Source organism: Strongylocentrotus purpuratus, unplaced genomic scaffold (genome assembly GCF_000002235.5).
Source record: "Strongylocentrotus purpuratus isolate Spur 01 unplaced genomic scaffold, Spur_5.0 spur5_scaffold_12, whole genome shotgun sequence".
Classification (NCBI taxonomy): domain Eukaryota; kingdom Metazoa; phylum Echinodermata; class Echinoidea; order Camarodonta; family Strongylocentrotidae; genus Strongylocentrotus; species Strongylocentrotus purpuratus.
Window position 1 is genome coordinate 15856587 of NW_022145597.1, and position 14114 is coordinate 15870700.

Below are 14114 nucleotides of genomic sequence, written 5' to 3' on the forward strand. Positions count from 1 at the left end.
TAGTCATTTAATTTTGAAGAACGTTGCTGTTTTTGTTCCTGTTTGTTTAGTGTTTATGTTTTGTGTTCACAAGTGTTTACTGCCTTTTATAGTACTTTTTGTTTCCATTGAGTAAAAAAAAGGGTGCATCATAACCATTCCTCATCACATGAAAGTCCAAACAATATCAAATAAATATCACTTAGTGAATTAAAACGTGATTAATTAGTTGTACTAGATCCTGTGTTAGTAGGAACTGGTGCCGAGAGGTTACCCTACTAGTGGCAAGGTTTAAACAAAGACTACATGATATTTACTCAAGGAATTCCCCATTATTCAACTTACATGATCTAAAGGATCTATAATCTGTCCTTTCAAACAATGTTATTGATTTGAATGTTCTCCCTTCCTTTATATCATCCTTTGTTGTAAGATTTCACAATTTATAAGGAAGATGGATAATGATAGAATTCCTCTGAAACCTGAATCTGATTAGTATTCTGTAAAGGCGCCTATTAAGAAACTATTATTATTAATATTATTATTATTATTATTGTTATTATTATCATTATTAATAATTATTATAAACACAAATGAATGGACATGAGGGAAAAAAGCTAAACATGGTTTGATGCATAACTGTTTTGTTATATGTAACTTACATGTCTGATATTTCAAATAATTTGTGATATATATGCAGTTATGATCTACTCATCATTATTTTGTATTCAATGATTTGTTTTGTATATCATATTTAAGTAATAGCATGCAGTAGCAGTAGTGTATTGCAGCATTTATTCAAGTTTTGAATTTGTACTTGCCTGGAGCTCATCTACATTGGGGGGGGGGGGGGGGGGGTGTTTCACAAAGATCCTAAGTTGAACTTATCTCTAAGTTGGACTTAACAATTATGGAAAGCCATTAGCATCTTTGAACATATTTTGTAAAAGTAATTTTCAAAGGCATAACATGTCAAAAAACATGATTCAAAACATTCATATTTTATTTTATCAAGGAAATTTTATGTTCTTGATGTGGAATTTATAAAAAGTCTAAAATACTTGAATTTTTGCTTTGACTTTGACTTAGGATCTTTGTGAAACACCCCCCTGAACTGATTTTTTTTTCTTCTTCAAGAAGATGGAAAGAAAGAAAAAAAATGGAAGTAGATACTTTAGTCTGAATTTTGGAGACCTTTTCCCCTTTTGCTTTTATCATCTTGTCATCTTGTGTGCACATCATTCCTAATTTAAATTATCTGATGAGTGCCATTACAGGACATTCACTTTCATTTTCCTACCATTTGAGCATGCTTTAGTTTGAGAGTATGGTATTGTATGCAGTGCTTGCAAACTTAGAGTGATTTTGTGTCAATTTACTGTATTTATCATGGGCTATTGATTATGATATCATTTTGGACTTCAAAGGTAATATGAAGATTTTTTTTATATTAAAGACTTGGTTCTTCAGCTTAATATTGAAAGATATATATATATATATATATATATATATATATATATTGTGATAGCACTATGATAGTGAATTCATTGTGATTCATTAGGACAAGGAGATGAGCAGAAAAGAGCCTTTTGCCTTTTATCTCTTGTTGAAGTATGAGAAGAGGTTTTTACTGAGCATCCTTACTGGGCTTCCTTTAGACTGAAATATCACCACCTTTTGTTTCTGCTAAAGTATTCTTTAAATTAATAAAAATGGATTCACAGTGAACTATTGGTTCTATATCTGTGAATCATCTTATTTTTCATACGTCTTAATATAAAAACATATTTAAACCATTTCTGGATTATTATGATGAAGATCACGATTTCACTTTCTTTAAGTTGCACATAAAACTAAAACTATAGCTCAGCAATCGTTAAAAACAAAAAAAGATTTGAAGAACACTTTATAAAACCAGAAAACAGAAAAAGTGAAATGAGACAATCGATTATGTACTATGATTTGATCTTAATGTTGTATACACCCTCTAGATTGTGCTCAGTTTGTTCGTTGCTGTCATCTTGGACAACTTGGAGCTCGGAGAAGACTTCAAAGGAATGAAACAGATGAAAGCATCAGAAAAAAATACAGCGGCTAAGGTCTTGCCGCGGAGGCTCAGGGTATTTCAAAAGTTCCCGTAAGTATAAGGTTTATAGCTTTTTATGCCTCCGTTACGAAGTAGCCGGAGGCATTATGTTTTCGGGTTGTCCGTACGTACGTCCCGTTCTCGTGATCGCGTTATCTCAAGAACCGATGGATGGATTCCTGCCAAACTTAAACCATGTATATATCTGGCAGAGCTAATGAACTGATAAGATTTTGGGGTCACAGGGTCAAAGGTTATGGCTCATTATGTATTAAAAAATAGCTTATGATCACATTATCATTAGAACCAATGGACAGATTAGCATCAAACTCAATACATGTATTTATCTTGCAGAGCCAATGAACTGAGTAGATTTTGGGGTCATGAGGCCAAAGGTCAAAGGTCATGGGCTCATTATGTATGCAAAAATAGCTTGTGAACGCCTTCTTATTAGTACTGACGAATGGATTACTATCAAACTTAAATTTGAAAAATTACTCTATGGCGGAGGCATCATTTTCGACTGCGCGCAGCCGAACATCCATCTAGTTCTTGATCTACCTCCTCTCGTTTGTGGATCTTGTATTTTGTTGAGAGTGAGGCACGATGTCTTAGTGGTCTCGTAACCAGGAGGTCCCGGGTTAGAAACCAATTAATCCTCATTACCAATTTCCTTAGAGAGTACTTATAAATTACTGTTACAGTTGGTCCCTTGGTTGCTTACAAGCATGCACTAATTTTTTTTTAGCAGTCAGATAATTTTGTTATTTTTTAATTTAATAGAATTTCTTTAAATGGGAGCTTTCCTCTTATAACATTGAATATATTGTTAGAGGGGAGAGAGCTTTTCCCCCCTTTTCTACATGTATCTTTGTACTACGTATATATTCTCATCATAATGCATGATATTATAACTTAAACGTGATCCTGTATATTACATAGATCTTCTCATTTTCCTTCTCTTTATGTTGCTAATTTGCAGTGATAAGCCTCAGATGGTCATGCTCTCCAAGATCCCTTCAGAGTTTACATTACCGAAGATACGGTGAGTATGTTTATATTGGTTAAAGCCGTATTGGTCATATTTCTATGTAGTTAGAAAATATGTGACTGTGTGTTCCTAGGAGAATTTTCTTATATTAAAGACAATCAAAGAGAAGAGAAAATAATGTCTAGAAGTATACATATTTCAATGTGAATATCTACTTTTCATTAATATACTGTATTGCAATTTACATGACACCTGATAAATTGAATGGCAAGTAACTTTTTTTTGTGTGTGTGTGTGTGTGTGTGTGGGGGGGGGGGTCTGAAAAAATATGCAGTAATATGGGATATTTCTCATGAGTATGGGTTATTTCTTAATTAAGGGCTATGCTTGACTGCACTGTCATGGTGTATTTAAAGCTTAATATCCTAAAACTAATATAGGTTTTTGAGTGTCCAAATTTGTATAATGCTTTAAGTTTGACTATAATCCCATCTTATAACTTTCTTTTTATGCTTGTTATGATTACACTGTAGGTTTAGTGTTTGAATTATTAGGCCCTAGTTTGAATATTGGGAATACTTTCTTACTTTCTTGAAATCTACAGAGATAGCTTCATACGACAATTTGTAGAGACAGGAACGGACATGGAACGCTTGCTGAAAAGATCTGCTAACAGAGAGAGCAGTGGTACCTTATTAGCTTTAGCACTTCCTCCAGCCACATACGCCTGCCCGACATCACCGCTATACCTGATGAGCAGAAGACTACCAGCGTTCACGACACAGATACAAGGAAAGCTACAGAAGAAGACAGGTGTTAACTGTATTGTCAGGTTAGCGCCTTAGGATTGATTGTTTATACAAGATGAATTCACATTGCCAAACCAAAAATTATTGAAATCTTGGACAGACGTCTCATTTTTTGGTTTATTGTAATTGTGTATTTCAATTGAAATTCGGTCTTATTCTCTCTCTCTGTGTCTATCTGTCTGTCTCTCTCTCTCTCTCTCTCTCTCTCTCTCGCTGTCTCTCTCTCTCTCTGTCTGTCTGTCTGTCTCTCTCTTCTGTCACTTATTCTACCTGGTCCCATATTTGAGAAGTATTGTACAGTTTTGTTTTGTCTTTGCATTGCCAGGTACCTCCTGATAAGCAGTGCCAGAAATTGTACTAAAGAAGAGTACTCTTGTAAGATCAAAATAATTCAGATCAATATTAAAGGAAAATTCAACTTGAAATATGAAAAGTGGACTGTATTCAACCGTGATTTACCAAAGATGGACCTCGAGTCAGCTTAGCCTCATTCTAAACAAGTTAATAAAGTCTTAAATGATAAAGTCTGTTACTGATATTTTAAGCCAAATACCATTGTTGATATTTTTTAAATTTTTGCTGCAGAGATTCAGCTCACCAGCGAGTCGTTAGCCTCGGCTTCAGTGCAGTGGGCGTCCGGGGCCGGATGCTGAGTGAATACGGGAGCCGTGATAGGCGCTTGCGGTATTCTACCAAGTATTTATCCCCTTCTTCCTATAAACCTTCCATTGGTTGCCTCAGGCTGTCCTGTTTGGTGTTCTATACGTGATGACCTTTGACAGGTCACACACACACACGGATGCATGTTACCACGGAAACGACCTCAACCCCATGGATTCCTAGTGGGACTAGAGGTCTTTTTACGCATGATGCACGATCGTCCTATAGATAGATCAATGTAAGCATGATGTTCAATGTGCATGTTACGTAATATGCTGCTTAGTCTAAAAATAGACTGTATATATTAGGTAATACACTTTATTCATTCCTTTTTTTAGTTATCTTATTTATTATTTTTCAAAGAATAGATGGATATAAACTTTCTGCCATTTTCACTGTTCTTTTTTTATAAAACTATAAAATTACAGATTTGTTAAGCACTCATATAATTATATAATATTGACTGGCCTTGAGGGGTATATCAGAAATATTGACCAAGCTCAGATCATATTGCCCCGAGTCGAAAGACGAGGGCAATATGGTCTTAGCGCGGTCAATATTTCTGATATCCCCCGAAAGTAAAGCCAGTCAATATTTGTATTGTTATCCAAATCAGACATCTAGAGCAAATACAGAAATCCACCATGACAATCTCAAGAACTGAACAAACTTTGTCAAACCAGCACTGTGCATCCCGCGGCTTGACACAATTTTCGTTACACTGCAAACAGTGTGCATTTGGTGTGATTATTACGTCACAATAGAGTGCGCGCAAAGTGCACAGGTTCTCGTACGCATAATAGATGCGCAATGAAAATGACAAAATACGGCGCGGTCAATACAAGATGCCCGGATGCGAGACCGTGGAAAATACCAAGGTATATTTTCACTCCTCTCTATACGCAAAGTCAATACGCGCAAGGAGACCAAGGAAAATACAAAGAATATACCCCTCCGTTCCCACTGCTAGTGAAAACTAGGGCAATACGGTTTTGTAAATGACCAGCTCGGATGTCTGATACGGGTAATAATAGCAAATATTCCCTAAAGTAACTTCAAGCTTGGTTAACATTGTCTTCATTGTTATTTGGAATTAGAAATTTATTTCTGGAATTGAATGTCCAAAATTGATACAAAATCTTAAAACACACAGGAGATTGTTCAGATGGTTTGATGTCTGTAAAACATGAGAAATTAATGTGATACAAACACCATTAAATCTCATAGCAAAATTTTCTTGAATTTGGTTGGACGTTGTCTTCATCAGAAATACCTTGCAAATTCATGAGTTGAATATTACTTGCTGCAAGAGCAAAAATGCACATATATATGAGGAAAACATAGTTATATGTATTCCATCTTACTCACTACTACATGCACACCAACAAAAAAGTAACCCTATCAATAGTTTGCATTTACTTAAGTTCTCACTTTCATGTAGATTTTATTCCATTCTCATTTTTTCTTTTTTACATTATTCTCCAATATGTAAATATGTGTCCTATCATCTCACATTCATATTTTCCCTCCCAAGAGTAATCACGCTTGGTTCCTACTCATTTCATTCTATTTTATTATTTTTCATTCTATCCTTGTACAAAGATGTGATTCATTTCACCATTCCTCTGAACCTCCCATTTGCAATATTCAGTACAGATTTTTATTTCATACTTAATAATAAACACAATTTATGACGTGTAAGATGATGGGAATTTTTGCTAAGGTACAATTCTATGCAATGAGTCAATTAAACAAATATATGACCCAGTTGTTTGATTGCAGCAATTACATGTATTTTAATTAGACTTTATTAGAAAACCATTAGTACATTGGTTAACTACCCAAATTACAGCATAGCTGTTCTGAAAGGCTAAAGCTTTATTTGACATGCATGTTAAAAATTGTTTCGTAAAAATCTGTATCTCCCCACTATAAAATATAAGGGAGTATATTAATAGTTTTACGGTGCAATGAAATATGAAGTTGTACGCTCAAACAGTGAGCCAAAGGATTCCAATCTGCATGAAATATGTGTGTAATGTTTGAAGTGCTGTAGCTTTGATAGAAGTGGCTTTCAAACTATTAAAAGGATAAGGCCCAAATTAATCATCACGCCAGATATTAGTCAATAACAATTCAGAAATGGAATAGGATAACCCAGCTTCTAACCCCTTGTTTTTAATTGTTTTGGAAAGAGTTTCCCATGGTTCATCTCCCTCAGACCTCACTAACTATTAACTAACTTTTACATTTTTGAAAGATTACTGGTAAAACTGTGAGTATAACTTAGATTTAAATACCCATTGTCTCAAGTCCAGGGGTATCCCAAAATTGAAAATGGATTTTTATTTGCAAATTTTGAAAAAGTACAATTTAAAAAGAGTAGCAAATGTGACAAACTATACATTTTTATTTAAGCATGATAAAAAAAAGCACAATATTTTCAAAAGAGCTGGTGTTACTCTATTGTGCAAAAAAGCTTGGGATCATTGTAAATAGAAAATAAAATGAAAAAAATTAAGAATATGAATCATAAATGACATTACCAAAAGTATTTAGTTTAGTATTTTGCTCAAATTTGTTTCAGGAATTTTGATTTGTAGTCTATATCAGAAATGTTTTCCAAACGAGCACCAGATTACAAAATTTATACATAAGAATTTTCAATGTGATTACTGGTATAGAAAGCAAGTTCAGATTTCTATAGAGGGTCTATCATAAGACATGCAGTATAGGGTATTGAGAGGATCTATCATATTTCATATGCACTAAGGGGGTTCTATTGTTTCCATCTTACCGGAATAGGTATTTGAGAAGGTCTATCATTACGAAAAATCCATTATGTTGGTTCTGTAGGGTTCATCTTACTGGTATAGGGTATTGAGAGGGACTAACATAAAAACATATGCATTATTTTGGTTCTGTTTCCATCTTACTGGTATGGGGGTATTGAGAGGGTCTATCATAAGTCATTCATATATGTGGGTTCTGTTGTTTCTATTTAACTGGTATAAGGTATTGAGAGCATTTATTGTAAGCATATGCATTACTTGGGTTCTACAGGGTCCATTTTACTGGTATTGGGTATTGAGAGGGTCTATTATAAGTCATATATGGGTTCTATTGTATCCATTTTACTGGTATAGGGTATTGAGAGGGTCTATCATAATAGACATATTTTTTACTTGGGGTTTTGTTTCCACCTTATGGGTATAGGGTATTGAGAGGGCTATCCTTTTAAAGACATATGCGTTACGTGGGTTCCAATGTTTCCATCTCACTGGTATAGGCATTGCGAGTGTTTATCATAAGACTTATGTGGGTTCTATTTTATCCATGAAACTGGTATACGGAATTGAGAGGTTCTTTTATAAGTCACATGTGGGTTCTATTATATCCATGTCATTGGTATAGGGTATTGAGAGACCTATCATAAGACATATCCATTACATGGGTTCTATTATTTCCATCTTACTAGTATAGGGTATTAAGAGGGTCTATCGTAAGACATAAGCACTACGTCGCTTTTGTTTCCATTTAACTGGTATAAGGTATTGAGAGGGTGTATCAATAGTCATATGTGGGCTCCATTGTATCAATCTTACTGGTATAAGGTATTAAGAGGGTCTATCATAAGACATATGCATTACATGGGTTCTTTCGTTTTCATCTAACTGGTATAAGGTATTGAGATGAACTATCATAAGATATGCATTACATGGGTCATATCGTTTCTACCTTATAGGTATAGGGCATCTAGAGGGTTTATCAAAAGACATTCATTGAGTGGGTCTGTTTCCATCTTACTGGTACAGGGCATTGAGAGGGTCTATCATTGGACATATGCTTTACTTGGGCTCTATTATTTCCATCTTACTGGTACAGGGCATTGAGAGATTCTTTTATAAGTCATATGTGGGTTCTATTATATCTGCTTTACTGGTATAGGGTATTGAGAGGGTCTATCATAAGACATACATGTATGTACTACATGGGTTCTAATGGTTCCACCTTACTGGTATGGGGTATTAGGATTGTCTATCATAAGTTTTATGTGGGTTCTATTGTATCCATCTTACTGGTATCAGGTATTGAGAGGGTCGATCATTAGACATATGCTTTACTTGGGTTCTGCTGTTTCCATCTTACTGGTACAGGGCATTGAGAGGTTCCATCAGGGGGCACAAGCCCATGGAATCCATCAAAGACAACAGTGACATCGCCAACAGGAATGTGTCCTTCAACATCAAGGTCATTCAAGAGAGAAAACAGCAAGCTGTACAGAAAAGGTTTGTAATACCACAGTCAGAATTTTATGATATATCTTCATATTTTAAAGAATATGCACGTATCAGTATGTGTTATACCCTTTAGGAAAATATGATTAATCTGTAAGAGTGATGTACATGTGACAGTGACTGGTCTCAGTTGTTGTGATTGCTGCAGACAAACGAACCAAAAGGTGATTGAATTTTGCCAACACTTACCTCTGGTCTTTGATTCTGGTCCTCAGGTGAAGGTTTGTCATTGAGATAGCTTTATCGCAAATCATGAAATGGCAAGTATAAGGCCATGCCTGATAGCAAATTATAAAATGGCAAGTATTAAAGGCCATGCCTGGAATGTTGGATGGCAATGTTTGTTGATGTTGATGTATAAAAAAACACTTAATCTGGATATCTGAATGACAGTATCGTGACTATTTAGCCTAATAAGCGAGTTCACGGTTGCAGTCTGAGCATGAGCAGACCAAGGTCATTGCAGAACAAATTGTGAAACACACGGAGACGAAATACTGGATACGTGCTCATGAAAGTTATGTAATCGTTATTCATTCTTACACATTCAGTGCACTCCATGATACACAGGTGGAAGTATTTTTTCAAAAGGGGGAAAAAAAAGGCTATATTATGTAGCACCTCCATCGCTGTAGGAGTGATTATTTCACAATGTACAGAGTGGGACCTTTTCATGTTTTGAAGATCTGTGGATATTCGGGGTCATTGCAGTAATGTGCTAACCGTGAAGTGGTCTATTCAGACTATTCAGACAAGCCTCTACATTTTCTGAGCGATCTAAACATTTTCATGCATTTAATGATATTAAATGATTATAATAATAATACGAAAAATTTATATAGCACTTGTGACATAAAAGTTTCAAAGCACTGTACAGAAATCTAGAAAAATCAATGTTACTAATGGAATTAACATACTGAAATTACCAAGAAAATCAAACATTACTAACATTACTAAAGAAATTAACATGACATGTAAATTCCTGGAAAGTTAACATATTGTATTAATGATAGCAACAATCTAATATTCACTTTGATAGGAATGCCAAAGAAGAGGATCTGAGAGAGAACCATCCGTACTTTGATATGCCCCTCTTTGCTGTCGGACGGGAGAGTAAGTTGAGGAAATTCTGTACGGGAATCGTCTATGCTAGATACAACGCGTAAGTTCAACTTTTTATTTACATTGTTAAGAAAGTTCTGAGACCTTCCACGCTTGACGTTTAATACTAAATACTTCCATCAAATTGAATCAAACCAGAAGAAGAATGTATCAAACTCATTCAATGTTACATCTTAAATTTGATACATTGTTTAATTAGATGGACCAACATTTTATTTGTTTACATTTTAGACTAAAAATCAGGTGTACATGTGTAAAATTTTGCCTTTTTAATACTATCAAGATTTTCAAATCTAATAATTAATAAAGTAGCAATTGATTTGGGCTGTAATAATAAGTAGTTGCTTTGTTTTGAAGTGATATGGATTTTTATGTTAAGCCTTGAAGGTATGATTAACTATAAGGCATCTGTGTAATCTAAATGCCTTTAATTATTCTACAACTCTATCTTTCACTATTTATCTTACTTATATCTTTCATCTTGGGCTTTTTTCCTCTTCTCACTTTGCCTCTCTCTCTCTCTCTCTCTCTCTCTCTCTCTCTCTCTTTCCTTTGTCATTCAATCTGTGTCTCATGTTCTCTGTTTCTTTATCTTTTATATGCCTCTCTATCTTTTTCTCTCTCTTCCTCTTTCTCTATCCCTCTTTTCCTTCTCTTTCTCTATCCCTCTTTTCCTTCTCTTTCTATGTCATTTCTGTCTCTCTTTGTCTCTCTCTCTCTCTATCACTCTATGTCTGTTCATGTCTCTTTGTCTCTCTTTCACTCTATGTCTGTTTCTTTCTCTCTCTCTCTCTCTATTTCTCTTTCTCTTCCACAGTACCCATACTGATGAGTCAGGCATGGTCATCAAGAGGAGATATCAGGAGATCCAGTGAGTATGCTGCCCTCAAACTTCTTTAATGTAGTTCTTTATACCTTCATAAATAATCTTGTTTAACAAAGCAACATGTGTTAAAACAGGTAGCATTTTTGATATGCAAAATGATTTCTGTCATTTACTTCTAAATCATCAGTTAAAAAAATCATGGATCTTTTATTTTAAATGTAATATCTGTGTTACACGACCAAACTGACCCCATGATTTTCGGCCATTCAAGGTGATACATTTGACGTTGTCTATTTTGTTCTGATATCAGTTAGATGTTAGTTTGACTGAGTTATAAAGGTGTACACTAATAAAATAATCACATTTGAGTAACATTTGTAAACTTTATTAGAAATTGATCACGTGTAGTATTGAGTTAAACATGAGTTTTTAAAAATTGTATTAGAATATTAATTTCCTTGCCTGATAATGATTTCATTTACAGTGATTTTGTGGCGATGGTGACGTACATGACTTGGTGTTCCATCGTGGTGACTACTGCAACCTGTATCTCTATGATGTACGAGAGTCCAGTTAACAGAGTGATGGATAATAAAGTGCTTGTCATCGCAGAATATATCTTTGTCATTTTCATGGGATCAGAGATGATTTTAAAGGTAAAACTTCATCAAATTATGTTCTCCATGTTAGAAACATTGACATTTTGCCTCCCAATCCAATCCAAAAGGTATTTGGTAACGCTTTTGTACCTCCGTCCGTTGTCCGTCCGTCTGTCCCGCTTTCAGTTGAGTTATAAACTTCAAACTTGAAAGTATGTATCACCATAGGAAGAAAATCTGATTAGATCTTGGAGTAACTATGTCAAAGGTCACAGAGGTAAACTTATGAAATTCCAGGTTTTGGCATCGTTAGCACAATATCTCAAGAACCACTCGAGATATGAGGCTTAAACTTGTTCATAATATGTCTCAGCATAGGTAGATGATCAGATAAGATTTTGGGGTTAGTAGGTCAATGGTCAAAAGTCTATTATTGTTTGGGCCGTTCGAAGGTGTTCAACTATTATGGATCCAGCTGGGGAACGCATTCAGAACTTGACCGAACGCTCCGGAACGCATTCAGTATACACATCCCCAATTGGCGTTCAGAATGCGTTCAACTATTATTGATCCGGCTGGGGAACGCGTTCAGAACTTGACCAAATGCTCCGGAATGCGTTCAGTATACATATCCCCCAATTGGTATTCAGAATGCGTTCAACTATCATTGAGTAGGCTGTTCAAATTTGTTCAACTGTTATTGATCTAGCTTGGGAACGCGTTTAGAACTTGACTGAACGCTCTGGAAAACGCGTTCAGTATATACACACCCCCCAACTGGCATTTATAATGCATTCAACTATTATTCATCCAGCTGAGGAAAGCATTCAGAACTTGACTGAACGATACGGAATGCGTTTATTTTACACATCCCCTAACAATTGACATTCAGAATGCGATCAAACAGTAGTTGGATTAAATCTCTTAAAGTGTATCTGCACTAGTTTGGCCAGGAGGGATTAGACCTCCCTGCGTGGTCAATGGCAGGCGGTTTTCTCAAATCAGCTCTCGATTAACATAAGAAAAAGGGGACCATGGGGGATCAACCGATACCACTTAAGGGTTTTGGGCTATATAGAGGGCGCAAGTAGCTACCAGTAGTGCAGTCCCACTTTAAGATTAAATCATAATCTTTTCTCCTCTTCAGATTCTAGCTGATGGTCTGTTCTTCACACCTAAAGCTCTGATACGAGATGTTGGAGGGTTCTTGGATGTGTTCATCTATCTCATCAGTGTTATCTTCCTCTTTTGGATGCCTAAGAACGTACAGCCTGCCTCTCTAGCTCATGTAAGCTCCATCAATCATGTTTCTCTCTTTCTTTTAATTTTTGCCTTTCAATCATGTTTCTCGCCTTTCAATCATGTTTCTCTTATTAGATGTGACCAGAGCCTGTCTTACAAAGAATTGCGTTTGATCCAAATCAATCGCAAGTTTGCATTCTGCTATCTCTTATGCACATACTGTAGTTGCAATTGATATCAACTCTTTTGTAAGACGGGGCTTCAATCAAAACCAATAATAAGTGCCCCATCTCTATTCTTGATACATAGTGACAAATCTTGATATTAGTATTACTAAGGTAATTGGTACTATTAGCAGTGTGCCAGGGCTCAAACTCACAACCTTAGCATTTGGGCCCAGTAAAATTTTCAAACTTTTGAACGAGACAACTTATTTTCTTCCAGGTATTTCTTGTACTCCGATGCTGTCGTCCACTACGCATCTTTGCTCTCGTTCCCCATCTTCGGAAGTTGTTCTACGAGCTCCTGCGTAGCTTCAAAGAAATCTTCCTTGTCTCGGTTCTTCTCCTTGCTCTCATCTTTGTCTTTGCCAGCTATGGTGTTCAGATCTTTGCAACCAGATTGGCCAAGTGTAATGACCCCAACATTACAGAAGAGGTAAGAATGAAGAATTTCAAAATGATCAATATCTGTGTTTATTCATCTGTACAAGTTAGCTAGTATATGTTGTCTCTGTGTAGCGCCTTAGATTTTAACCCGACCAGAAACCCGCCCGCCACGAGGGATCGGTGGTGTTTGATCCGATTAAACTTGATACCAGTTGTGTACAGCTGAATTATGTATAGATGAATATACTATAATGGATGAGTTTGCCACCAATATTTTTTATACACAATCATGGCAACTGTTAGCAAAATATAACTTTGCATTCATTGTTCCAAATGAAACCCAAACTCGAGTCAGAGATGCTCTTTGGGTGCATTCATATAATTTGATCACGTACCATTGGCAGGCAAGACACAATCCGGCAATTGCCTTATTTTTCCCCTAAATTTGCACATAAGAGGCAAGACTGCAATTAAAGGGATAGTTGAGTTCTTGTTTAAGACCGCAAATGCCTTCAAAAGTGCATGGCTATTGCTCTTATTCTTATCTATAACATTTCTAGTGCCCTTTTAGAACCTAAAATTGCAATGAATGTAATTTTCAGCCAACTCTGAACCGATTCTGATCAAATAAAGATGATTTTGTCATTTAAATTGTATATTCTTTAAAATTTGACACCCAGTTTTTGTTATGATCTCACAAACAAATTATTTGCAACAAAACTCAACTAGCCCTTTAACATTATCCTTTTGATTTCAGCGTGACTGTGTTGGAGAATTCCGGATCATGGTGAGTGTGGTGAAGACGCACAAACCCAGATCACCAGAAGACGAACTCCCTACTTTCTTGGTTCCTAGAGTTTGGTAAGTTATCACCCTCCTCCTGGATTGATCATC

The 14114-nt window shown here is 35.7% G+C and overlaps 1 protein-coding gene across 4 annotated transcripts in view; it reads left to right on the forward strand.

The window, feature by feature from the left end:
* The window catches only part of LOC755730 (sodium leak channel non-selective protein), a 55632-nt gene that overhangs the window by 23007 nt on the left and 18511 nt on the right, over window positions 1–14114 (forward strand). For all 4 annotated transcript variants that reach the window (XM_030981932.1, XM_030981935.1, XM_030981934.1 and 1 more), the window contains exons 14-24: window positions 1971–2116; window positions 3048–3110; window positions 3661–3888; window positions 4451–4549; window positions 8683–8814; window positions 9863–9985; window positions 10763–10816; window positions 11256–11427; window positions 12518–12658; window positions 13057–13269; window positions 13978–14081. In XM_030981932.1, the coding sequence (XP_030837792.1) occupies window positions 1971–2116; window positions 3048–3110; window positions 3661–3888; window positions 4451–4549; window positions 8683–8814; window positions 9863–9985; window positions 10763–10816; window positions 11256–11427; window positions 12518–12658; window positions 13057–13269; window positions 13978–14081 (1475 nt within the window). The remainder of the gene's footprint in view (window positions 1–1970; window positions 2117–3047; window positions 3111–3660; window positions 3889–4450; window positions 4550–8682; window positions 8815–9862; window positions 9986–10762; window positions 10817–11255; window positions 11428–12517; window positions 12659–13056; window positions 13270–13977; window positions 14082–14114) is intronic.